The sequence below is a fragment of the Lepidochelys olivacea genome (assembly GCF_965140295.1).
Source record: "Lepidochelys olivacea isolate rLepOli2 genome assembly, chromosome: 3".
Lineage (NCBI taxonomy): Eukaryota > Metazoa > Chordata > Testudines > Cheloniidae > Lepidochelys > Lepidochelys olivacea.
The window spans coordinates 3,656,756-3,683,854 of record NC_140413.1 but is presented as its reverse complement, the minus strand read 5'-3'; the positions used below and the strand labels follow the sequence as shown (position 1 = coordinate 3,683,854).

General features: G+C 45.6%; 1 protein-coding gene across 2 annotated transcripts in view; it reads right to left on the bottom strand.

Annotated features, from left to right (window-relative positions):
- Positions 1-474: 474 nt before the first annotated feature.
- SELENOI (selenoprotein I) overlaps positions 475-27,099 on the bottom strand; it is a gene marked incomplete at its 3' end in the record, with an annotated part of 60,224 nt that continues 33,599 nt past the window's right edge. Inside the window, exons 2-10 of one of the 2 annotated variants that reach the window (XM_084622361.1) lie at positions 24,787-24,855; positions 24,324-24,432; positions 17,250-17,324; positions 16,437-16,699; positions 14,868-14,976; positions 13,367-13,415; positions 12,096-12,276; positions 10,967-11,149; positions 475-6,901 (exon numbers count right to left, since the gene is read on the bottom strand). In XM_084622361.1, coding sequence (XP_084478487.1) covers positions 6,785-6,901; positions 10,967-11,149; positions 12,096-12,276; positions 13,367-13,415; positions 14,868-14,976; positions 16,437-16,699; positions 17,250-17,324; positions 24,324-24,432; positions 24,787-24,855 — 1,155 coding nt within the window. The remainder of the gene's footprint in view (positions 6,902-10,966; positions 11,150-12,095; positions 12,277-13,366; positions 13,416-14,867; positions 14,977-16,436; positions 16,700-17,249; positions 17,325-24,323; positions 24,433-24,786; positions 24,856-27,099) is intronic. The other variant, XM_084622360.1, reaches the window with a different exon arrangement.

The following is a 27,099-nucleotide window of genomic DNA, read 5'->3' as shown; positions in this document are numbered from 1 at the left end:
GAGGCTCTCACAAGTGTGATGTTTCCGTGCACTTGCTGGAGACATGCCTAAGGCGCCCACCTTCTGAATGGAACCATTGGACTGCATATGCCGCAAGTCAAAATCATGAGTTGGGAGCATGCAACGCTTTCTTCCATCTGGACAGCACGCTGTGGAATTGGTTCATTGAGAGCTTCGGGGGGCTGGGCCCATGTTTTCTGTGTGTGTCTGTGTGTTCGGTTACTTGACAGCTGGCTCCTTTGGTCACTTCCAAGGGCGTGCATGCACTGGAGACGTGCACCTAGGAACCTCCGCCGGCTGTCTGATGTTGTGCCAGCCCCAACGAAGCATCTCCCACGGAGGGTGCATGATCTGACCCAACCAGACTGAACGACCCTCAAGCCGATTCTACAGTTAAAAGGATGAGACCGCCTCTCTCAAGGCAATTGGACAACGGGTTCTACTGAAACCAGCAAAAACAGACGAGAAAACCACTAAAAGGCTTGGAAAATTTTATTCTTTACTGAAGTTTTATTTTCAATATTTATTTATTTTTTACAATAAATATTTATCAGCAACCGCCTTTAACAGGTTGGCATTCAAATCCACGGCAGTACTCTAAGCTCCCAACGAGAGGGAGGGAGAGACAGACACGGATCCTGATGAGAAACGCAGGTTTGGCAGAATTCTGCATTGACAAGACAATATTGATACTGTATTTTGCTGTTTAGTTAAAGCTCTGTACAATCAGTCTGCTTAGCGGTGACTGGTCCCGGCCAGGCTATGGGCTCACCTGGGTGGGATGTGACAGGATGTGCTGGCAGACCCACTCACTGCAGTGAAAGGGCACGCAGAGGCGCTCTGAGCAGTGATAGCAGGCCCCAGTCACACAGGGCCAGGCTCAGGAAGCACGATGGGTCCACATTACAGTTACTTGCCCCAGAAGTGTTTGTTTCTGTAGGCGGGGCGGTGAGGAGTGTCATGGGGGTTACTTCCCCCTTAGCCCAAAGAGTGAAGGGAGCAGGAGCAGGCAGTTGTATGCTAAGAGTCAATTAAGATGCCCCCTTCTTACTCAACAGACCTGCACCTAAGTGACAAGTCCCAATGAAAGTCAGATACTTTGGAAAATCCCACCCACAGCTACTAGCGTGAGCCTTTTCCATTCCAACGCCATTAGCCCTGCAGAGCCCGAACGAGGAGGATTCTGCTCTGCTTTGCCTTCCGTTGTATGGGCGTAACTGAGGATAGGGTGTGACCTGCACTGTCTCCATTGCTGGGGATGAGCCGGGAAGAGCCCAGCTCGACTCTCAGATTGAATGAGCAGGGCTGGCAGGTAGAAGATCCATTTGATCTAGAAGCCTGGGAGATACAAACACGGAGCCCACAACGTCATTGTTACAGAGTCCCCTTCCAGAGCACTTTCAGCTCGGGCTTCCCGCCCACCTGCCCCCAAAGCACACCATTCGGTTTAGTTGACTCTGCACTCAGTTAAAGGCTGCCCTGGCAGGGGATGCGGTGTCAGAAAGAACTTCTTGCTGCCCAAAAAGCATGTCACACTGGACCAGTCTGACCAGCTGTCAAGTAATAACAAATAGGTCCTGGCAGAATGGAGCGAATGAGGCAGATTTATATCTGGAAACGAGACCATCACTCCAAACCAAATGCACCCGAACAATTAACGGGTTAGTAACGACTAGCACTACCTATTAATAGATCTTTATTCCTGGAGCATGTTCCGTAAGACGCCAGGATGGTGGCTGGCTGAGGTACAGGTAGCAAACAGCTTTCCTCTGGGACACAGGTCTGCTAAGAACGTGATGCGAAGTGATACCTCCCTGTTCTGTTACGTTTTTTCGCTGCTGCCATAAGACAGGAGACAGGTGGCACTGACAAGTCCCGCTGCACTGGTGGATTTTTCTGATTTAATCAAGACCTTGGTCAGCAGCAAAGAGGTTAAACAAACTTCTGTGGCAACCATGCTCCAAGTCAGCACACACAAACCACGGTCGCCGCAGCCCCGGCCTGCTGCCACCTCCAATACAATGCTGTGAGGTAGACTGGGTACATGAGGCAAGCAGGGTACTAGCAAAGGCTTCCCTTGGCTACTACAGCCCTTGTCTGGTTTGCTGTCCAGCTGCATTTCAGCAAAGCGCAAACAAGCTCTAAGACAGCCCAGCTGATCTCAGCCCACCAGCCCAAGATGCCCCCAGTGAGCGGGCACACCACATAAAACGAACACCACCCATGGCAGAGAAAGGTTCTCCAGTGGCTTTCAGCAGGCAGATGATTTACCATCATCCCAGTGCTGCAGCACAAGGAAAGAGGAGCAGGTCTCCTTTACAAACAAACCAAATCACCTAAATCCAAGTTGTTTTTTTATGCCACTGTTCACCACAAGAGCTTCACAGCTGTTCAAGGTACGTGCCTAGGAAGCGGCAGTGCTGAGTGTATCTTTGAAGGGCAAGTCTACGTTACGAGGCTACACCGATGCAGCCGAGCTGCTGTAGCGCGTCTGGGGAAGACCCACTATGCCGACGGGAGAGTGTCTCCTACTGACAGCGCCAGAGTGGTCAGCGCTTAAGTCGATGTCACTGGTGTTGCTCACGGGGGTGGGGGTGTCTTTTGCGCACCCCTGAGCGATGTAAGTTACATCAACTTAAGCAGTAGCGTAGACCAGTCCTCAGCATGTAGGAAAATTCCACTGGGCCACAGCTTCCAAAAATGCAACATTTATAAAGATACAACAAATCTGATGGGTCACTTTGGAAAGTCACAACAGGCCAAAACATTCTCATCTGGGGGCTAAGGCTTAGGAGCCCAGACAGAAGACACCGGATTTTTAGAGGCCAGTTCTATCTAGGAACTTCAGTATGGACTGCAGGAGCCTAACTCTGGAAACCCAAGATCTGAATATTTTTGCCATAGTGACCAAACCCCCCCAAACTGCATGAATTACATTAGTCATCCATTTCAAAAAAAGCCATGAGATTCTGTGTTGACTGATTCCCCATCAGTACCCTAGATCAGGCAGCGAGCATGATAAATTCACAGATCAGCCACCATACAGGGCACAACAGGCATGGGAAGGCCAGGTACAATCTCAACACTGCAGTTCCTGCTTTCCCTATTGTTTGCACCCAATGGACCAACTGCAACAGAAATGCTTGTGAGGGACGCTAACTTGGACCACAACAGCTACTTTCATTAACATACCAGTGACTTCAGAGAGCTGTTAAACCTGCACGTACGCACCCCAGCTAAATGCATGTCCCATGAGCCAGATTTTACAGTCATGAGGGTGAACTCTGGGGGTTGGCAGAAAACTTTGCATGGGATTTGGGCAGGACGGGACTGCAGGCTTGGGGCAAAGTGCAAGCCTGCATTCCACACGCTCAAGACAACAGCATGGAAATGAAGCTGCATGTGTAACGAACCGTTTTCCCTGAGTGGAAGAAGCCACGCGATGGCATTTGTGTCCGCTCCCAAGGCTTCCAACACTTACTTCAACCAAAGACCCCTAATTGCAGGAACGCGATGGGTCCAAGTGTCTTCAGCAAGCCACTGGTCTATTTTCAGTGCTCCGGCTAGTCTCTAGCACAGGAACAGGAGCAGGACATTATGGCAACCGGCTTGTGGAGATTTAAAGACAAACCGAGTTAAGACATGGAACAGTCCATTTTGAAGCCACTTATGTACACTGCCTGACTCGGGCACATGGGCAGCCTCGAGGTGTTATTCCCCAAGTCTCAGCTCTTCCCGCCAATATCCCAGGCTAAGGTACAATTTACCTCACTGAGTATTTCAGAGATTGGAACAAGGATGACCAAATCCAGCCCTTCACTAGAGAACGAGTTTATCTTTAATGACTGAATTAGGAGAAAACAACAGTTTTCTTTAAAAATAAACCAACCCAAAAGATTTGCTCCCTCACACACACACTTTTGGTGGGGTGACTGTGATTTTGTCTGTTTCTGATCGAACATGTAATTCCCCAGAATCCATGACATCAAGCGCATCAGTCACTACATTCAGATAAAAACTGCGCAAATGAAAACCGTTTATTGTGTTGGGGGGCAGAACGTGCCCAGAGAGCAGAATCGGACAGGTTAGAGTTCATCCTGCCCTCATCTGCCTGAACTCGAGCAGCAAAAACTTGTTTCTAGCACACCTTGATAGTAGATGATTTGCTAGCCCCAACATGCAATAAGTTAAGGCACCAAATTCCATGACTCCCCAAAGATAAGCCTGTGCACATAAAAGGCAGCTCCAGGTTTTGAGACATCCTGCCTAAGAACATGTCAATAAAATGCATGAAGGCGTTTAGATTGCAAGTCCTGCTCTAGCTGCCAGCCTCCACACAACTGACAGGGTGTTTTTTGCAGGGTTTGTTTCCATGCGCGACCTAAAGGAACAGTTCAATGTACTACTCTGCAGCCAGAGGAAGAGAGCATTAGGGAACTGAGCAGCCACTGCAGTCTGAACACTCGCAATGTTCATGCCACCCAAGTCCGAACACAGCAGTGCTGCCGGGGGAGTGGGGATGGGGAGAGGAAATGGCACCTGCGATAAAAGGAAATGCATCACATTCAGCTTCATGCTTGGGACCCTGAAATGTCTTCGCGTGACTAGTCATGGGGAACTGGCCCAAGTATTCCATGATCCATCAGCATGCAAACGGAAAAACCCAAGCTCATCAACATCGCTGCCACAAAGGTGGATTTTGCAGTAGGAAAATGTTCCACAGATAGTTAAACTGTGCGCCCCATTTTCAACGGCTGGTTTCAAATTCTTAATGTTTCTTGTGAACTACAAGTTAAGTTAATTTGCCCATAATTATATATTGAATTCAACAGTTACGAGTGTCAAAACTTCAAGCACAACCCAATTCCTCTGTACACCTAAGCTTTTTCTGTACAATGTCAGTATTATATATATAAGAGAGAGTAAGCTACTTATTTAATAAACTCCGAGGGGGGAATAAAAGGTTTTTTCCTCTCCCAGATGAACACCTTCCTCCGGTTCCTGACATACAGTCATGACACACTAACAAAACAACTAAAACGTGGTTAGTCCAATCGCCCCCACAGCCAAAACACATGATGGGAACACCTGGAGATGGAAGCAGTGATGATATTTTCCCACTTGAAATTAAATTCTCCCCCATGTGTCTTGCAGGGTGTACCTCTACCCGTCACTTATGATCTTGTACAGGACACCACAGTGAGAATTCGAATTCAAATTAAAACCAACCTATTTACAAGAAATGCTGTGAACTGACTTCTGGATGTTTTGTTTCATACAACTTGCATGACAATGATTTAAACTTACAAAAGAAAAGCGTTAAATAGTAATTACAGTTACGTTTTCCTAGTGCAGGAGACTTTTCACCCACAGAAGGAATACACCATGACCAAGATATTACTCCCCAGGTATGAATGAATTTGTTCCCACAATACATTATATATGAACATTCGTTGTGCTTGCTCGCTTCCGAGTGCAGCCTGTCCAGAGCCTGGGTTTAGGTTGCACTCTTCATTCAAGCACAAATCTTCATTAAATACAAGGAACAGAAAAGAAAAATCAGCACTCAGTCTTCACCACCACTCAATTAAATGAATTAAAAAAATAAAACCACTGAACACAAACGGCTTAACAGATGGTAAACAGAAAGATCTCACTGGATGAGATGTGTTGCCTAGTCATCGGGACAGGTGTGACCTAAATTAAATGAGAATATATTAAAAAAAAATCACCTCTACTTTTCCCCAAATAAAATATCCACAAGTGTATATGCATGTCAGCTGTTGTAAGAACTATTCAGGTGCTTTTCCAAACTGTGGGATGCGCCACAATGCAGTTATCTGGAGCGGAGAGACTGCGTATATAGAGATCGTCCCACCCTTCAGAGGGACGTGCACACAACTTGTAGTTCATACCGCAAGTCTGAAATGAGACAAGCTCCATGTAGCATGTAATGACCCCCCTTTCCCCTGCAAGCCAACCCTCTTGCATTAAATGAGGTTGCACTGATTTATCAGAAGGGAGAATTTGGCCATCTGCTATTTTAGCTCTTGCAGGTGATTATAAGCCACCCTCCACCCCAAAATAACATTGCTCCTGAGAGCTCAAGTTCCCTTCATGGACTCGTGATTAAAGAATGCATGTGGCCAATGTATGGTTAACAAGAAGGATACTGTCAAGATATGGTCCCAGTTACCCACAGCTGGAAAAATGGGGGATGGGGGGGAAAGCTGCCTTAACCACTTAGTCAAACCCCTCAATTTCCAAATCATCCTAGTGGAATATCATTTGAAGCTTCTAAACAAACATTTTGCATGAATGGACGTGTGCTTGCACGCCGGGGAACTGCTCTAGCATCAAGGGAGAAAGGTCATCTGACAGGGTCTAACACTAGACAGCCGCGTGTGCGACGAAGACGTTCCTCACCGACCCTGCAGCTCAAACGTCTCCGTTACAGATGTGTTGAGGCCACTGCTACTAACTCAGCTGCCAGACTATTTTTGGTGACCATGACAGGTTTAGGCGCTCTGCGTTCTGAGCGATGCCATCCATGTTCCCAAACCAGCTCTACCAGTGCAGAGTTGGGGCTTGAGGGTGTTCAGCTAGTCTAATATACAGGAATAATTGGAAAGGCTACTCCCCTCATCTGGTTTCACCATAGGGCGGTATGTGTTTTCTCAATGGCAGTTGGGGATCTAGCCCCAGTACCAGCCCCAGCGTCTGTCCAGAAGATCGATGTAGGTCTGTGGTGATGGTTGAAGTTCAGGCTATTTCCAGCAGGTATTTACAGTACTTGTGCAGACTGCAGGCTGCTTTTTTCTTCTTCTACTTCCAGTCAATCCGTACTGGGCTTCTTTAGCGAGAAAGGCCGGATGTTGAAATGTTTGCTCAGCTGGCTTACCTGGGAGAAAGAGAGAGAGAGAGAGAGAGAGAGACAGACATCAACTGCAAGCAATACATCCGCCAACATGCCTTCCACCTCTGCCTCAAACAATCCAGGGGACAAACGGAGCAGCTCAGCATTCGGGCCCAGGACCATAGGGATTTGGCAGAGTGCTGTATGTATGGGAAGGATGCATAGTACCTGCCCATACTATGCTCATCCCCAGCCAGGGCTATTAGTCACTCCCTTACAGAAGCCCCTAAACTGGGGCTTAAACAGTGGTAAACTGACTCTGGCTTGCAGGGGTTGGGCTGTGGGGCTGTAAAACTGTGGTGTAGACTTCTGGGCTCACATTGTAGCCTGGACCCCACGAAGGAGGGAGGGTCTCAGAGACTCTGAACATCTACACTGCAATTTCATAGCCCCACAGGCCAACCCCCGTGAGCCTGGATCAGCTGACTCTGATGACGTGCCAGCTGCCAGTGTTTCACTGCAGTGTAGACATCACCGTATGCACCACACGACAGACCAAGCAAGCCGCATGTGCAGCTAAAAAGGCCGAATCACCCCACATGGGTGCACGAGACCTGTCTCACAGGAACACCATGTTCCTGCTGTGCATGGCCAGGCCTGCCACTCAGGACACTTCGCGAACTGGAGTACTTCTCTGAAATACCCCTCTCTCCACTGACAGGATGGATTGTGATAATGCCGGCAGGCTCCCTCCAGGCCAAAGCCTCTGGTACACAGAGCCCACAAGCCACTAGTCCAGACTGGGGTGGAGCAGCTGCACCAACTCTGCACTCCACCAGATGGGGGGAAGACTGACGCTCCTTCAAAGCATGCCACTGGGGTTTGCACTGTGGGGTCCAGCATTTGACCGTCTAAGAGGTTGTGACTAATCAAATACTTCTCTGGTCTGGCAATTCCCAACAGTCCATCTAATGCAGTGCTGTGCTTTGCTGCACGGCGACCAATTTGATTTAATTGGGGATTGGTCCTGCTTTGAGCAGGGGGTTGGACTAGATGACCTCCTGAGGTCCCTTCCAACCCTGATATTCTATGATTCTATGACCAGAGGCAAGCGCAAGAAACCCCCAAGGGGATCAGTTCTGGGCAGGCTTCTCCAAAGGAAATTTGTGCCCTAACCCTCCTCACCTGTTAGTGGCTGGTTTTAGCCCTGAAGCATTAAGGTTTCTACACCTTACCAAGAGATTTGTAGCCTACCCAAAGTAGCTGGATAGTTTCATTACACTTTTTTATGGAATCTTACACTCTTGGTCTCAAATGGTATCTTGTGGCAGTGAGTTCTAAGGCTAATTGCACATTGCACACCAAATGCATTTCCTTTGATCAGTTTTTAAGTTTACTGCCTTTCCTCACTGAACATGCACTTGTTCTTGAATGCGTCTGGCCTGTTGTGAGCTGTGAAGCCGATGCTCATAGAATCGTAGAATAGAATCATAGAAGCTCAGGGTTGGAAGGGACCTCAGGAGGACATCTAGTCCAACCCCCTGCTCAAAGCAGGACCAATCCCCAATTTTTGCCCCAGATCCCTAAATGGCCCCCTCAAGGATTGAACTCTCAACCATGGGTTTAGCAGGCCAATGCTCAAACCACTGAGCTATCCCTCCCCCCGCGCCCCCTTTAGCTAAAAAAGTAACAAGGGCATATGTAAGTCACTCAGTTGAATACTAGTCACACATGAACTGCAAAAACAAAGAGCAGAGGCTAGCTCGCTTCCAGAGCGCGGTAGTCAGAAAGCAGCTACACAGCACCCTCTCATAACAGTGCCGGCACTAGACTGTCCTGCCTCGCCACTCCCACCAGATGACAGTAAAAACAGGACATTGGTATGTAACTGTGCCAAGAGACAGTATGTCTGAGATTTGGAGACCCGCTTTTAATTATCCTTGAGAAGCCTCCTCTCGCAGTGACCTTCAAAAGGCAGAAAGGGCTCGTTTCCTCTCGACAGACAGCGGAAAGCCACGTCAGACTTAAAGGCTGCATTCAGGAAATTTGCTTTTTGATGTGATTATGCAGAGAGCTATGTCAAGTCATTAGGCTGGCTGAAATTTCAGATTTCAGAGTAGCAGCCGTGTTAGTCTGTATCCGCAAAAAGAAAAGGAGTACTTGTGGCACCTTAGAGACTAACAAATTTTCTTTTTGTGAAATTTCAGAGTTGTTTTTAAAGCCATTCATACGGCTGGCAGGAAACGACCAACACATACAGCATGGCAGCTAAGCAACCACATCACCCAAGGCCTGCTCACCCGCAACTCAGGAGGAGAAACTGCAGGCTCACTCTCACCCACTCGTGTGTCTTACAAAGGGGTTCAAATGGGTGGGGTTTTCATAGAGTATAAGGCGAGAGGAGACCATGACGACCATCAGTCCAACCTCCTGCGTAACAGGCCCAAGAACGTCACCCACTGAGTCCTGCGTCAAACCCGTATCTTGTAAGCAGCTAGCGTACATATTTTTGAGCTGGCCTGAAGCAACAAGTGCTTGGGTTCCCACTCTGGCTGCCGAGCTGGTCATTTTCCTGTTCAGTTGACCTAGGACAACCCAACTGGGCTTTTCCCACTGAGCAGCACTCCCACTGCCTAGATGTTCTGTGTCCTGCCAATTCCTTCACACAGTGCCAGTCTCCCACAGTTGGCTACAGTGCTTCCTTGATCCCTGAAGGCATCTGTATACAGGGGAGACTATTCCACGGTGCTCTCCCTTCCCAGATTCTCCCCAGCAGATGAACTCCTCCCAGAAGCTTGAAATATGGCAGGTTCTACATCAGTGATTCAGGTTCTTTAGTAATTTTGTTCACTCTTTAGTTAGCCAGACATAACCACTGCACTTCAGACAGAGTTCTAGCTACAGTATGCCTGGGGCATCTGAAAGCAATATTTAAAAGGCGCAGTATGAAAAAAATCAGCTAACACCTATGGGAAAGATTATAAATCTGTATACAGGGCAGAAACACTGTGTTCGGGTTAACACATTAAGGCTGTCCGCCCAAGCAGTGCCCCCTACCGGAGTCAGGGTCAGACTGATTCGAGTGTACAGTCATGTGCTACCCACCAGCAGCTGCAGCCTACAGAAAATAAGTTCTAAGTAAGGTGAAATGTTAGGAAGCGAATGGTACCTAGCTAAGTCCCCGAATAATTTATTTAAAATTAGAGATTTGCCCAACCCAGTCTCTGGATCCCATTCTGACAACAAAAATGATTATGGGACTGGGACACATGAGTTATGAGGAGAGGCTGAGGGAGCTGGGATTGTTTAGCCTGCAGAAGAGAAGAATGAGGGGGGATTTGATAGCTGCTTTCAACTACCTGAAAGGGGGTTCCGAAGAGGATGGCTCTAGACTGTTCTCAATGGTAGCAGATGACAGAACGAGGAGTAATGGTCTCAAGTTGCAGTGGGGGCGGTTTAGATTGGATATTAGGAAAAACTTTTTCACTAAGAGGGTGGTGAAACACTGGAATGCGTTACCTAGGGAGGTGGTAGAATCTCCTTCCTTAGAGGTTTTTAAGGTCAGGCTTGACAAAGCCCTGGCTGGGATGATTTAACTGGGAATTGGTCCTGCTTCGAGCAGGGGGTTGGACTAGATGACCTTCTGGGGTCCCTTCCAACCCTGATATTCTATGATTCTATGATCTTGGCATTTTTCTGACCAATAGAACCGTAACTACATTGGAATTTGGGAGCATTAAATCCATGTTTCACCAGTGTATGGTTCCTATGTTTTAAGCTGCAAACTGTGATCTAAAACAGGATGTGGATCCAGGGTTTGGATCAGACCCAGTCTTTAAATTAAACGACTAGAAGAATTTCTGCTGCAGCCAGGCTGTCGGTTCCTGGTATACAAAATAAGAGCTTTCAGATGCCACCTATTTAGCTTCCTTTCACATTTTATATAAATGCCTCAATCTGCCTGGCAAATGCTTTTGGATCAGAGGTATTCCACCTAGTATTCCAGGGTTTAAATGCGACACCCCCTGCAAAACTGAACAGCAATGGAACACAGTAAATTCTACAAGCAGAGCCGCTACAGTGAAACCCCAAGCCCAAAGGCAGACTTACCACTCCTACTCCATAGTGGATGTGCGCCAGGGTAATGAGAGCAGTCAGTAGGTATAGAAGATGATTTTCCCAATGGGGTGCAACTCCAGAGATCACCACAAAGATGACCAGGGCTAATGGCAGCAGCATCCAGTTGAGAGGCTGGCACCGGGTACTACTCATCTGACACACGATCAACTGGCACTGGTGGGGGCAGGAGGGGGAAAGAAGTTTGTTAGATATGCTTTGGTTTCCTTCCAACGCGAGCCTCTGTAACCCATGAATCACTCACTCAGAATATGGCAATGAGGGCCATGTACTTATCTAGAACGATATTTATTAAATCATGGACAATCATCTGCTCTAAAGTTTCCCAAATACTGAGAAAGTTTCCATTTTGACATGAATTCCTCTTGTGCATATAACCAGAGAAGTCCACATCAAGAGCAGACCATCACAAGGATTGATTTGCATTGACTGGCCCATTCTGGTCAAATCTGACCAAACTTATCTGGAAAGTTAGTAAAAAACTCTGCAGAGTGAGAAAGACAGAAAGCCCTGCTTCTGGGCACAGTCCGAGGGTAGTGACAGATCTATGAATAAAGCTGCACGTCTTCCTAAACACCACCACTACGGCGGCCCGTTTGTCATGCAAGACACGGATTCCACAGCTTAACAGTAGTCATGATTTGGGGGGGATGAGGGCAGGGGGCTTTCACGTACGCAGGCAGATGTGACAACACACAGCTGAACCAATTTCACCAAGAACCTTGCGAGTGGCCATGTTAAAGCTGAGAGAGCAGGAACTCAGTTAAGTGTATTGTTATCTAGTATCAGGGAGGGGTAAAAAAAGCACATGCTGGGATTTCTCTGGTTTGGGAAAAGTCAGATCTGGTTTATAGGGAACGTTTTTCACCTCTAAAGGAGTCCGCGTTTCTCTCCTGCCCACTTCAGTGCCTGCCCTTATAATGGATCCAATCCACAATTCCTGGCATTTTCATTCTGGGTTTGTGACTTGCCTTTCCACCTCATGAGCAGACTGGATAGTTCATACAATGTTGCCTGACAAACTGCTAGGCCTCACCATTGTGTTAATTCAAATCAGCGACCCCCGTTCACATGCATTTTAGCGGAGAAACAGCACTCTTACTGAAATGTTGGCGAAGGCTGTTCCAACCATGAAGTAGAAGAGCCTGGGATGGACCTCCAGGATGTCTGATGGTGACATGAAGATCCAGATCATGCACAGAATGAACAGCAATGCTGGCGAGAAGAACGGCAGCATGATTTCATACATTGACCTGTGCTTCAGAGTGTTACTTTTATAGGCCCTGAAAGGCAAAAGGAACACAAATCTTACGTCAAACTCTTGGAAGCCACAGCTTCTAACAGAGGCAGGCACAAGCCTTCCTCAGGGAGCTCTCCAATCCAGGTAAGTGCCCAACTAGCCTTGGGCACCTTTCCTGAAGTGGAGTAAGGCATGCAACAGGCTGAGCAGAGCCCAGCAGTAGGAATTTAGCTGTTGTATGAGAAAATGGGCGATGGATTTCAAAATGGAAGTAATAACTGGCCAATCTCAGATGCAGCTTTTAGGGAGCTGGTAACAAAGGGGAGAACAGGGGCTCCCAAATGGAGTTCAGACTACGACACTGGGCCTGGGTTCAGGAAACAATTCAGATGAGAAAGACAAGGTTTCCTGCACAACTTCCTTCTTGCAGAGCCGGTAAGAGGCTATATCGTCAGAGTAGGTTGATCAAAGAATCAGATCATCCAGATTTATGCCAGGCGATTCATGGCTAGTTCAATATTCAAAGCAGCCATTATCAGGGTCACCTGTTAACGTCTGCAAATCAGGAAATCTGTATGGGAAATGCAGGATTTTGTTATTAAAATAAGTAAAGTGTGGGGAGCGGGGAGGATTGCATTTTGGAATCCACCCCCTAACTCAATCCCCCAAGGGGCGACTTCCCAGGTTGCCCTGTTCTTCTCTGACTATAGAGCTAGACATGCCGCTAATACAGCAGCAGAGACCAGAGATCCCAAAATGAACTGCTTCCACTTGATCTGAGCTGCTTGGCCTGCATGCAGGGACCTGTGCTCACAGCAAGTTGTATTAGTGTATTCATAAGGGCGGCAACTTAACAGCTTCTCCATCTTAATCAGGAGTGCCTTTGGGGCTCCAGGGAAGCTGCCAGTGAAGGTAAGGAAAGTTTATAAGGAGTCTAGTTTACAGAAAGCTACACCCAGTCCTGGCTCTCCTATTACAGCCTGGGCAGTGCTGGGCCACCAATACAACGTGCTCTCCATCTACTTCCTTCTGTAGTATTCTGCATGGCTAACGCCTAGCAGAAGAGGATCATCCCATGCGGTGCCTCAAACCCTACAGAATTAGTTAGTTCACATGATTTTTGGAAAACTTACTTGTAAAAGTTAATCAAACTCATAGGCAGAGTCACTGTGAGCGCACACCCTGAAAGAGAAAGATCTAAGTTCAGGCAGCGTAGTAATTCAGAGTCCAACGCAATCCCCAAACTCCTTTATAAGCATTGGTGGTGACAGTCTCCTAACCATCATGCATTTTTTTATTATTTTTTTTTTAACAGTCATTTGCAACATTACAGTAGCTAAAAGGCTTACTTAAACCCACTGTCACCCCACTGCTGCTCAGATTTTTTTAATGGCCACTAACATGATTTGTATATTTGACTCAGCTCTTCAGGAAAAGCACTGCCTTGGTTAGTGAAGTGCCAATAAATGCATTTATGGAAATAACCATTTATTTTAGTGAAAACATATTTATCTGCGTTTTGACCATAATTCCCAACAAGACACCTAGTGGGCAGCAGAGAAAGCATCATCAATGGTTTCACTTTTTCATGCGAGGACATATTTCAGACACAGTAAGGTTATTATAAGGATAGATGTAAACAAAAACTACCTATATTTAATGAGCACCATTTAGGACATGGAGAACTGCCATTAACAAAAGCTTTAGTCATTTGACTAACTTTCATGGACCTCCCTGAAGGGCCAAAGTTCCATGAAACCCCAACGCACTTTGAAAGCTGCCAGGGTGGTCAGCAGCTAAGAGATTAAATAGAATAAAGCTGAAGTTCGCCCATGACCTCCCAGCAGGAAAGCTGCCTCAGAAGGCATCTTTTGAAGGCTAGTGGTACCAAATTACTTTTCTTTCCAAAGGGTGAAACAAATACATTCAAAACAAGACAGCAGTAAAGCCACCCAATTCCTTCCGGGCCAGCCAACCTGAACGCTTTTCAGCTCTCAGGCTGACGTGAAGGGGAAGTTTGACACACAACTCTGTGGAGAAGAATAATGCTGTAGATTTATATCTTCTCACACTCGAGGCTCGACTCATTCTTGCGGAACTACAGACCAATCTACTGCAACAGCTAGATAGATGCCAGAGTGGCTGAGGCTTCTAAATACAGACCTATTATCTAGCTCAGGGGGTGGACAGACTGCAGCCGCAGAGCCGTTCACAGCCACCCTTGATGTTTAGTAAGAGGGTGCAGATTGGAAACAAGTCCTAGCATGTATTACTTCCATACTAAGCTAAGCAGCATGGAGCATTGCATACTGGGACCACCTCCCTCCTGGAGCTTTGTTTGTATTAAAGGAGGAAGTTGGCTGCAATCTTCTCTATTGTATATAAGTTAGAGGCAGCCCATGGCGACTTGTCCCATTGAGGTTTTGGTGAGAACTGGCTTAGCATCAGACCCTGTGCATTTTGTTGCTTTCAATCTAGATCAAGACTCGTTGAGGCAAGTTTTCTACAGAGATATTTTACTAAGTTTCTCTTTGCTAAAAATATAAACAGATGTGGACGGGTTTTTAAAGTGAAACACTGGCTATTGGTAAAGAGGAGGTGGTTAAAAATAGGCTTCAACATGGAGCTTCTTACCAATAATCATTGCAGTGAATAGGTCTCTATATAAGAAATTAAACAGGAAAGGTGCATACCAGGCCTCAACTCCCACAATCGCTGTCACTATGTAGACAACTGAAATGGTCTGAAAAGGAAATGCAGAGAGAGCGCAGACAAGTATTAGCAGCTGGAAAGACGGGTCAGACCAAATGTGCTTTTGGCGGGGTGACCATTCCTCACCAGGCAGCTCCAGGAGCTGCTAGCGTTGCTTTCCAATCAGATTTTCACTACCCAGCTTTAGCTTTAAAACAAGACGAAGCCTGTATCTCCAGGTCAGATGCAACCCCAGTACCCGAGTGCAGCTTTCGGAACTACTTGGGGCCCCAAACATATGCCCCCATTCCCAGGTGCCTACGCTGACTGCATGTCAGGAACCAGCCCTACCTCTGCTTCCGGCAACATGACCAAGGAAGCCTCTTTGCTAGTCTGGAAAGGGAGGTCAATGAGACCTGGGGTGAGGCAAAGGCTGCTTGGTCACTGTGAGTTTTAAGGCCAGTCCGGAAAGTGGATAGCAAGGAGAGGGGCCTGTGATGCCCTGCCCTGCCCCCCTGCCCGAGCTATCTGCAGCCAATGGGGTTTGCACATGCACCTGGGGATAGCCCCACCCCACTACTGGATTGACCAGCACAAACAGAGGATGGTTGTACTTCAACAGCACCCCAGCACCAGCCGCCAGACCCATGTCTAACCGCCTCCTGTAGCAAACCAAACAATGGTATCTTAGAATTGTTTGATGCATGATCAGGAAAATGCACCATGGATTAGTGCCAGGTTAGGAGAAACTGGAGACACAGGCCAGAGGATGACTGATTGCAAAGGACTAGAGAAACCATGATTTTCCTGACAGAAGGGGCAGCTTTCAAGGGAATTTCTAGTGTTGTACAACGATTCAGTAGATACCTGAACTCGTGGCAATCAGTGCTTCTACAACCACTGGACCCGATTCAATCGCACACAAGTATAAACCGCTAAGTCGGTACTGTTACACTAGTGCCCCAACAGAATCCCAGGCCCCGTCAGTTTTGGACAACCAACAATTATTAGTATCCAATTTTTAAAGACATTTCATTTCCTGCTAATGCAAAAACCTATGGCAACATAAAGATACTTGTCACACACATCACCTCTCTGCTAAAGAGAAATTAGATCTGTCCCAATCTAATTATGCAGTAAAAGTTTCATTATAACTTCCTCCCTTGTTCCTTGATTCATTAAACCTTACTTTAATCATGTGAACAGTCTGCTTTGCTGAATCAGAGCTTCATAAACCAGCACTGATGATACAGTTCCCACTATTGCACCCTGCAACCAAGCTCTCTGTCCTCTGCCAGAAAGTTCTCCCCCCTGAAGAAGTCAGAATATGGTTAGGTTTAGGTCTGGCGACGGGCACTTTATGACTACCTGGACAGAGGTCACCAAGGGAAAGATGCCAGGGCAGCACAGGCCCCTACACACACTACGCAAATAGTTCTGGCAATTCACCAAAGCTTGCCCACTGTTTTCTAAACTAGTATTTTGAAATCAAGAGGCAGAAGGGCTACTTACCACCTGGCTGATGTCATATCCCCAGGGCAGGAAGAGAATCCCTGTGTTATATTTCTCCCAATGGGAGAGGATGAAGGAAAACAAAACCACCCATAAGAGCAGATAGAGAATGAAGACGCTGACACCATTGGATCCCCGCCCAAAGGTGGAGTAAACGGTCACTACGAAGAACATGCAGGCCCAGCTGTCCAGGCCATGGTCAAAGAGCTCCCCCAAGGGAGTGCTGGAGTTCGTTCGGCGCGCTTGCTTCCCATCAACACCATCTGGAAGGGAAGTGCACAGAGAGGCAAAGTTAAACATCCCCATGCAAAGCGAGGGACTCCTCTGCAGCAGCCAGATAATTTGTGCACTGCTGAGAAGTCAGCAACCAGCTTCAGGATCCAGCACTGTCCCTGGGGGTGCACAGACTGAATAAATAAATAAAAAACACAAAAGACTTCGGAAGAGTCTATGTTAAATATTTAACAACAATCTGCATTCAATATTTCACAAGTAACCCCATAAAGTCAGTTCTGATAGGAAGAGACATCTACTTTTACGTTCCTCCCTGGAACGAGTGGCAGTTTCCAGAGGCATCTCAGCCAGCGATACGTCATTCACAACACCCCAGAGCAAGGGGTGGCAGGGAACTGAGGAGTTACCCAGAATCAGAGTTTTGGTCCCTTTTTTTGGGGGGAGGGGGCGGGGGGGGGCCTGAAGGGAAGGGGTTGGGAAACACAGAACTATGACAACAGTTCACTTGACTAATTAAAGTCATTATGATGATAGGCACATTAGAAATCCAAGACACATCATGAGAATCTTAAGTCTTACCAAGTGTATATGCCACGAAGTTGAGGAGACCCACCATGATCCACACTCGATTCGGAACATGCTCACGATCAGGTGCTGTCGAGATTGGAAAGAAGATGAGTACAGACACATCAGCAGGTTATGCTTTGGTACAAGAGATGCTTTCAACAAGAATCGTTTTAGCAATTAATTGCAACAAGATTCCATCCAAATCTGTGGGTCATCTCACTGTCATGAGGAGGCTCCTTTAAATTCTTTCAATGTGCTTCTACTACCAAAAGGAGATGCATCACATCAGCCTTCGCCTGCTCAGTTCCTACCAGCATTATCTTACGCTTCTTTCCGCAAGGCATCCAGTAGATCCTGAAGATCACGCTTTTTGCTGAATTTGTCAAAGATCTGGGCACACACTCAAGTTTCACACACTCAAATACAGCATCTGCCTCCTTTCCCCACACCCTAAAACGTGCAACATTTTCAATGGAACTTAGGCACTTTTGAAATGTTTACTCATGCGCTATTTTAAGTCGAAGACTTTAGAGCACAGGATAAATTCTAGATTGTAATTAGACAGATCTGCATTTCCTGGGATGAAAGTTAAAAGTACCTAACTTTAAAGTTAGACTAACATGGCTACCCCTCTGATACTTAAAGTACCTAGTTACGGTACACCATGATCCTGGATTTCACTGCTAGGATGGCTTTGTTGCCTTCTGCACCCCCCCACATTCACCCTTACGGGGGACACAGAGCAAGAGTTCCAGATCTTTGTGCTGTGAGAAAACCATTGTGGGCAAGATGAAATTCTGTCTCCACATGGGGGAGCTTTCATTTTTAACGTATTTATTTTGTGGCAGGTTGCAGTCACAGAAGTTAAGAGCGATGACAGGACAGGGTGAGTTCATGAGCCGCGTGCCATGGAATCACGATCCTGTCACTGAAAGCGAAGATGCTTTCCTGTCATGGAAACAGAGGTGGGCAAAGATAGAAGTTCCCAACTGCTTACTTACTGATGACAAAATTGAGCAAAAACAGCTGCAAAGCATGATTCTATTCTGAGACAGGACTGCCTGAAAACAGGGGGGATGCACAGATTCATAGATTCCAAGGCCAGAAGGAAGCATTGTGATCATCTAGTCTGACCTCCTGTATAACACAGGCCAGAGAACTGCCCCAAAATAATTCCTAGAGTAGAGCTTTTAGAAAAAGATCCAAACTTGACTTAAAAATTGCCAGTGAGAATTCACCACAGCTCTTGGTAAACTGTTCTAATGGTTAATTACTCTCACTGTTAAAAAATTAGGCCTTATTTCCAGTCTGAATTTGCTGAGCTTCGACTTCCAGCCATTGGATCGTGTTAGACATTTCTCTGCTAGACTGAAGAGCCCATGATTAAAATATTTGTTCCCCATGTAGATACTCATATAGACTGTAATCAAGTTGCCCCTTAACTTTCTCTTTGTCCAATAGATTGAGCTCCTTGAGTCTATCATTATAAGACAGCTTTTCCAATCCTTTAATCGTTCTCATGGCTCTTCTCTGAACCCTCTTTAATCAATCAACATCCTTCTTGGACGGTGGATACCAGGACTGGACACAGGATTCCAGCAGCAGTCACACCAGGGCCAGATACAGAGCTAAAATAACCTCTCTGCTGTAACTCAAGATTCCCGTTTATGCCTCCCAGGGTCTTTTGGCCCCAGTGGAAGCTCAAATTCAGTGGATTATCCAGCACAACCCCCCCCCCCCCATCTTTTTTCAGAGTCATTGCTTCCCAGGATAGAGTCTCCCATGCTGTAAGTATGGCCTATATTCTTTGTTCCTAGATGTATACATTTATATTTAACCTCAATGTAAATGTATACCTCTAGGAACTAAAGAAGGTAGGCTGTTCTTACATATGGAGTCATTGGACAGACAATATATATCCTCCACACCAGGTACGCTGTTCCTTACTTTCACTATCTTTTCCCCAGCCGAAATCATAGAATCAGAGAATATCAGGGTTGGAAGGGTCCTCAGGAGGTCATCTAGTCCAACCCCCTGCTCAAAGCAGGACCAATCCCCAATTTTTTTTTGCCTCAGATCGCTAAATGGCCCCCTCAAGCATTGAACTCACAACCCTGGATTTAGCAGGCCAATGCTCAAACCACTGAGCTATCCCTCCTCACTAGGATGACAGAGGACCAGTAAGGACTTTTCAAAACCCCTTGAGTAACGATAGGATTGTGTCAGATTCTGACTTTAATGGAATTCCATGACTTCAGCCCCCACCAGAGCAGCCCCCCCCAGGTGCTGGGCTGGAGCAGCTGTGGTTGGCCCTTGCTGCAGAAACAGTGGCAGGGCTGGAGCAGCAGCTGACATCCCTGTTAGAACTCCTTCCCCAGGTATTTAGTAAAAGCCGGGGACAGGTCACGGACTTCCATGAATTTGTGTTTATTGCCTGCGACCTGTCCATGACTTCTACTAAAAATACCCATTACAAAATCTTCACCTTACCCCATGAGTCACAGCCCTAAAACATGCCGGACACTTTTTCTAGGGGTATCATAGCAAGAGCATTTTAAAGTCTGCTTCCTGTAAATAGTTTAAATTGCTGGATGAACAGAGATTACACTTAAAGTATACCCGTTCTCCTCACTCCAAACTGGGGACACCAGACTGACATACTTTCTAAGCAGTAAGACGATCAGGGGGTTGCAGTTATGGTTATTAATCTCTAAGAACTCGTTAAACAGTTAGTCACGCCTGCAACATGGAACGTTACTCCATAGGGAGCACAATGCTCTCCAGAGTCCGCAGCTAGAGTAGGGACGACATTCTTCCACACCATGCCCAAGTAGGATGTGCCCATTTCCCCTAAAAATTCTGGGTGAAATCTTGGTAAAAAGTCAATGGAAGCTTTGCCATTGCCTTCAATAGGGCCAGAATTTTACCCTCTGGTGATTTAGACCTCAAGTGATGCCCAACCTCCATCAGTGCCACTGATGAAAACCAAGAGTTAGAAGCAAGCTCAGTGTAAGTTTATCATACACCGCACATTCTGCCAGTGCACCTAAATCCTGACCAACACCACCAGCTCAGGCTGGCATTTGGCTTTATATGTGTGCTAGACAGACAGCTGAGGTAGCAACCAGCCTTCCACCTGCAGGGCATGGTTTCTGGCCAAGGACAGGAGAGATGAAATCTGAGATAAGGTTGTAGGGGTACCCACACCACCCTCCCCGTCCACCTGATTCTCCTGTCTGCAGCAATATACCACTTCCTGAATAAGTTAGGGCCCTGCTACCACTGTCTCTCTTTGTCCCTGTAATCTGGTGATTAATATCCAAAAAGTATTCTGAATATGTAAAGCAATACATAAGTGCCACGTATTATTAGTATTTGGCCAAATACCTGGAAATCCCATTTGACTGGAGCTAAATATCAGATCCAGTAAACATTTAAACGTTCATTTCAGCAGGATATTAACACGGATAGTGAACTTAACAGATATTATTTTTCTCCAATTTAAACTTGCTACTGCTGCATATTATGAGAAGAAACACTGCAGATCAAATATCTGGTTTATGGGAATTGCAATACAAAGCCATAAGTGTTCTTTCCATTTTTTCTCCAATGATATTTCGGAAATTATACTGATTCTGTCAAGAATGACTTTAATAAAATGACTAATTAGTTTCTAAAAAACTAGAAGTGGACTTATACACTCTGGTCTTAGAGACCTAATTCTGGCAGCTCTTTTGCTGAGAGTTCTTGTTTGTTTGTATTAAGAGTCACAGTTTGTGGATAGTGGCAAATCAGTACAGCAAATCAGTTATAGGAACTGCATTACCGAACAGACATAAGAAAGGTGAAAAGGTGTTAGGAGACGTTCAACAACATGATCCAGGGGTTGACTTACAGACCCTTCCCTATAAATCTGGCCTATGGCCGGCCTGGAGTAATTTAAAGGAAAAACCCATTCAGGAAGGACATATGCTGAGAGCATTAGCATGTCTGATGCCCAGGCAGAAGAGACAGTGTATCTGGTCATCTACAACAGACCATATCCTGCCACATGCACATTGCTTGAAGCTTCCCTCCCTCACTGGTCATAGCAGTTGATGAAATCCTGAAAATAAATCAGAGACTGAAGCTTTGGAACTCGAGAACTTTCCCCTGGTGGGTTCACACCCTGACCTACTTCTACTGCTCTTACAGACCAAAGGGTTGGATTGTGGGGTGTTCTGCCTGTCTCTCAGCACAGAGCACAAGATCCAGTCATAAGAATCATGCCCAGGCGATGCACTAGTTTCTCAAGTGAGATGATGCAAACCCCATCCTTTGGAACTTTAGGCCTGAACACTTTGAGAACGTCCTGCAGAGGACAAGCCTGCTCTAGTAGGGAAATGGACGGGACGATCTGATGGGGCTTCTCCATTGGATTGTATGATTCACGGGTACTATGAAAAACAGATCATAAGACCGAGGAATGAGACAAACCTGCTGCCTGCCACGTTTCATGACTTCAGTCTCTGAGGGAGAAAGGAAACTGCAATGACGGAAGCAGGAAGGTCTGATACAAAAGTCCATTAGACAAAGGGGAGCAGTGAGGGCAGTGCTGGAAGAAGGGAGCAGAAGGAAGCAGACCTTCTATTGCCTACGGTCACAACTATCCACTGGGAAGAGGAAAGATGATGGCCATGCCAAAGGTACCATGGTTTGGCACCGCCTCCTCCTAGCAATCCAGTGTTACAGGAGTTTTTTGGCGAGTACCAGACCTTTCTGAAATTCAGCTGACTCCCTACTGGGGACAGAATAACGGTACAGCAGTAACGTTAACAGAATTCTGTGGAGTGGGATGAGATCACTGAGCTCATTTCACTTGCAAACCACAAACATTTGTACATGTCTTCAAGATGAAAGGCTAGTTCAGCACTTTGTGCCCCCAAGCCCTTTCGGGCAGTCAACAGCTTGACATAACTAGCTCTCCTAGATGGAGGACACCACAACGTATCTTCCCTGCATAAGCAGCCAACATGAACCTGCGATTGGACAAATGTTGAAACAGGGAATTGCGCCCCCATCTTAAAAGAGTTATTCATTTTTAAATTTGTAGCTTTCCAGGGCGGTGTATGATTACTACAGCACAGAAGTATTCTTGCTAGTGAAATTTGCCAGTTGCTCCAAGGAACAAAATGTGCAGAATTCCCTCTCAGCTGCTAATAATTGCAGCTTCACTAGCGCTTCTCAGATCTCCAGCTGGATTTTGGTGATTGACCCATTACAGCTATTGCTTTTTCCAACAAGATCCTAGCTAGCTGACACGTGAAACAAAATCTGAAGAGACATTACATTTGCTGTCATCAATAACAGCCATCTCATTTTGTTCTTTACACGAGATTAGCCATGAGAAGGGATTATATGATGGCACGTAACTGGGCACACAAATTAGACCTCAGATGAATAATGTTCAGTATTAATTCAGGGTCCAATTCTCTGACCCAGCACGTGTCTAGTCATTTACCCTAGTACAATGCGGATGCAAAACACTACCACCAAATCAAAATGGTAGCATTTTACATTTACTTAAGCCAAGTGCAAGGTTGTTACAGGATAGGAAGACAAAAACACTTCAAGGGAGATTGCACATCCTTCAAAGGGGAGATTCTCATAGCCTTCACTTCTGTGCCTTCGAACACTATTAAAGTTACAAAAGTGCCCAGAACAACACACAGTTTGTTAAGCCTCATTATTTGCACAGCTTTAGAGCCAACACCCAGATCTATGACAAGACAAAGGTGCAAGGGCAAGTGATAAAGGGCCAAACTTCTTCCTTTTTTTTTTTGGTTACAGACCTTCTTATTCCTTTCTTATGCCTTTTCTCTCATCAAGTATTTAGTCGGATGTTTAGGAAGAGCCATTCCAACATGGGATGCCGGACAGACACAGGCAAGCCCTGCCGTAGAGATTATGGGGTATACTACAAAGACTTCCAGAAAGCAAATCATTTTAGATTCTCTCTTGAACAAATGCAGACAAAAGAAACGTCGGCTTGGTCTACACGTCAGAGCGCAGCGGGGTGCCGCTGCAGCACTCCAGCGTAGATGCTCAGTACTACGATGGGAGAGAGTTCTCCTCTCACTGTAGTTAAGCCACCTCCCCAAGAGGCGGTAGCTAGGTCAAGGGAAGAATTCTTCCTTCCATCAGCCTGGCCCCCTCTACATCAGGGGTTAAGTCAGAATAGCTACGTTTCTCCAGAGGTGTGGATTTTTCACACACCTGAGAGATGTACCTGTGCTGATGTAAGTTTTCAGTGCAGATCAGCCCTTAATGTCAAAACAGCCTTTCAAGACTGCCATATAAATTTACTAGCCCAGATATAAAGTCTGCTTGCCCATCCTTTAGCATGATGACAAGGAGGACTGTAACAGACTGTGAAAAGACTGAACTGTCATCCATCAGAAGAGGGAGATAAAGGTACACACATGTAGCATGTAGTGTTTGGGTGTATTTAAATCCAATTTAGATTACTCTAAATCCAACAAAAAACAGGTACCAGTGGCAAATTTTACCTTTTTAAAGAACACGATTAGTTATATAGCACTGGTGCACACACAGCACTGTAAAAATAAATGAACTGGACAAAGACAAGCAGGCCAGCAACCTAAAATTGGTATTTTATCAGCAAGGCAGGTTATTGGCACCCAAATGTATTATTGTTCTTCCTCGAGGCTATAAATAACATAAGGGAGTTTGTTTGGGTTGTTTTATATTTTTTTGACTGTGTGTGTCAAAGTTCATCTTGACTTTAAAAGGTACAAAGAACTCAAATTTTGGGGTTTGGTTTTAACATTGGCTATTCCCTCACACAAAACTGGAAGGATTGAGTCACATTTTGGTTGCGTTAGTGTAGTATCACCCAGCGATTTCTGTCCTTGACTTCTTGCCACATAGATATTTCAAAACCAAAGAACACTCCAGAGCAGTAGATAAGCAAGCCATATCAGTCAGCACATGAAATTGCAAAACTATGGTATAGGAAGACATGAGAATCCGATCTTTTATTACTCACATGCTCTAAAATGTACACTTAAAAAAAAGCAGTCTTACCGGAAGCATAAAAATCAGGGTCAAAGTATGCCATGAGGAAGAAGTTGAAGACAAGCAACAGGAAGCCAGAAAATGTTATCAGATTTGGAGCCAACCATGTAGGGAAAATCTATGGAAAGCGGCAAAAATACACACAAGGAATCACATTAGCGCACGCAATAGGCACTACACATTGCTTTTAACTACATCAGAGAGGAGGTTATGACTTACTGGTGTTAGACAGTGATAAGAGGCTTTTGACATTTATGATTCTGCAGCATAAAGTTTTAGACGGTTATGCAATATGCAATCGCGCTCACAGTTATTGTCCTTCTTGAAGGACGAAGGTTGGCATTTGTCATGGAATTAACAAAGCAGAGTTTGTTTCAACCAAAAGGCAGTCCTGTCTAAGAGATTATGCCATGACAGAAAATTAGCACTTCTACTTCCAGCACAGAACCACATGACCAGCAGGAATTCTCACCTTCACGACAGTATTCCAGAACGGGTGCATAACATAGAGAGAGAGAGGATTGCTGTCCACCGCACTGTACTGTGAAGGAGAGGAAGAGAAATATGGTTAAATGAATGCTCCAGCAGGTCTCCTATAAACATACTGACTAGACACTATCAAATTATCTCAAAGAGATCAAGCATCCCCTGGTTCTGGGGTTCTCACAGTGCTGCGTGTCAGATAACAAGTCACCGTATGTCATACCCGAGAAGGATGTCATAGTTTCCCTGCTCTATAGGAAAGTAACATTTTAAAGATAATGGGAAAATCTGAAGCAAACTCTGCCACCTTTGCTGGGAACACTGCAGTCTCCATGCTCATGGAACTCCTGCCCAGAAGTTATCATATTTCAGGAAAAGTCTGACTACTGAATTTATTTTCAAAACCTCAACCCCTCTGGCCCCTAAAGACGCCTTTGCAAAAAAACCCCATGAATATAACATGAAAAATAACGTGACCGGACGACTAGCGGCATAGACAATAAAGGGGAAGGGATGCAGATCAGAATAAGTACAGAACACGTCAGAGATTTCTTCTAACTAATTTAAATGAAATCAAGTCAGCAGGGCCTGATGCTATTCATTCCAAGGTGTGGAAGGAATTAGCTGAAGAAATCTCGAAGCCATTGGCAATAATATTTGCAAACTCATGGATGACAGTCCCAGTACTTCAGTACCAGGCAAACTGGTTCAAACTATAGTAAAGAACAGAATTATCAGACACATAGATGAACATGATTTGTAAGGAAGAGTTAACATGGCTTTTGTAAAGGGAAATCATGCCTCACCAGTCTACTAGAATTCTTTGAAGGGGTCAGCAAGCATGTGGACAAGGGTGATCCAGTGGATAGTGTACTTAGATGTTCAGAAAGCCTTTGACAACGTCCCTCACCAAAGGCTCTTAAGCAAAGTAAGCTGTCATAGGATAAGAGGGAAGGCCCTCTCATTGGTCCGTAACTGACTAAAAGATAGGAAACAAAGGGTAGGAATAAACGGTCAGTTTTCAGAATGGCGATAGTTAAGTCCAAAGCAGACTGAAGAGCTACAAAAGGCTCTCGCAAAACTGGGTGACTGGGCAACAAAATGACAGATGAAATTCAACGCTGATAAATGCAAAGAAATGCATATTGGAAAGCAATCCCAACTATATACATAAAAATGATGGGGATCTAAGTTAACTGTTACCCCTCAAGGAGGAGATCTTGGCGTCATTGTGAATAGTTCTCTGAAAACATCCAATCAATGTGCAGCGGCAGCCAAAAAAAGTGAACAGAATGTTTGGAATCATTAAGAAAGGGATAAATAATGAGACAGAAAATATCATGTTGCCTAAGTTCCCTATAAGCTGTGCTGTAAGGATAAAGCCTTTGTCTGCAACCATATTGTAAGGCCTAAAGCCTAAGGCCTTAGTATGCAGCCAGATTTAAAAAAAATCTGTAGCAGAAAGTCACATCCTCACATTCCATCTAAATTACATTAGAACAATGTAATATCAGGCTGTTAAGAAGGAGACCCCGTCCTAATGGCCCCCAAGATCACCAGATAAAGAAACAGATCTTAAGATGGTTAAAGAAAACTTGGTTTGATGGCATTCTGTCTGGCAGGAAACCACTTATCAATAGTTGTGCTTGTGAAATCCTCATTTCTTTATTGTTTTGTCATTATGGTCCCCACTTCCCTATTGTTTATCCATATGGTCTCTGTCTGGTTCTTTAATTGTTTCGGTCTGTTACATAATTAATTTTGCTAGGTGTAAATTAGTTAAGGTGGTGGGATAGGATTGGTGAGTAAAATTTTAGTATAATGATTGGTTAAGGTACAGCTAAAAAGAACTCAAATTTCTCTACATAAACTGGGGTCCAAAAGGAAGTTCTTTGGGAACCAACTCCAGGACACAGCCCCAAAGATCAGAGCGGCCAGACCTCAACACTCTGCCAATGACACCGTGCAGAAACTGGAGTCCCCCAGATGGACCTGATCCTGACTGGCCATCAAGAAAAGTTCATCTGTCTTATTGGGAGCGGTGAGCACTGTATGTGCAGCATGTACAGTCTGTTTTTGGTGAGTGTTAATAAATAGAGGTTACATAGTACATTACTGTGTAAGGCTCTTTCACTGGTACAAGGTCCTGCACACCCCCAGAAGCAGTATACACCCGGAGCCCTACGTATTGGGAAAGGGCGTGGGTACTTAAATTGACCAGGTTAGTTACACCCTAAGCCCTACCCATTTGTACATGTGGCCCTTCACCCCACGAATTGGGTAAGGGTAGGTGCTTTTTGCC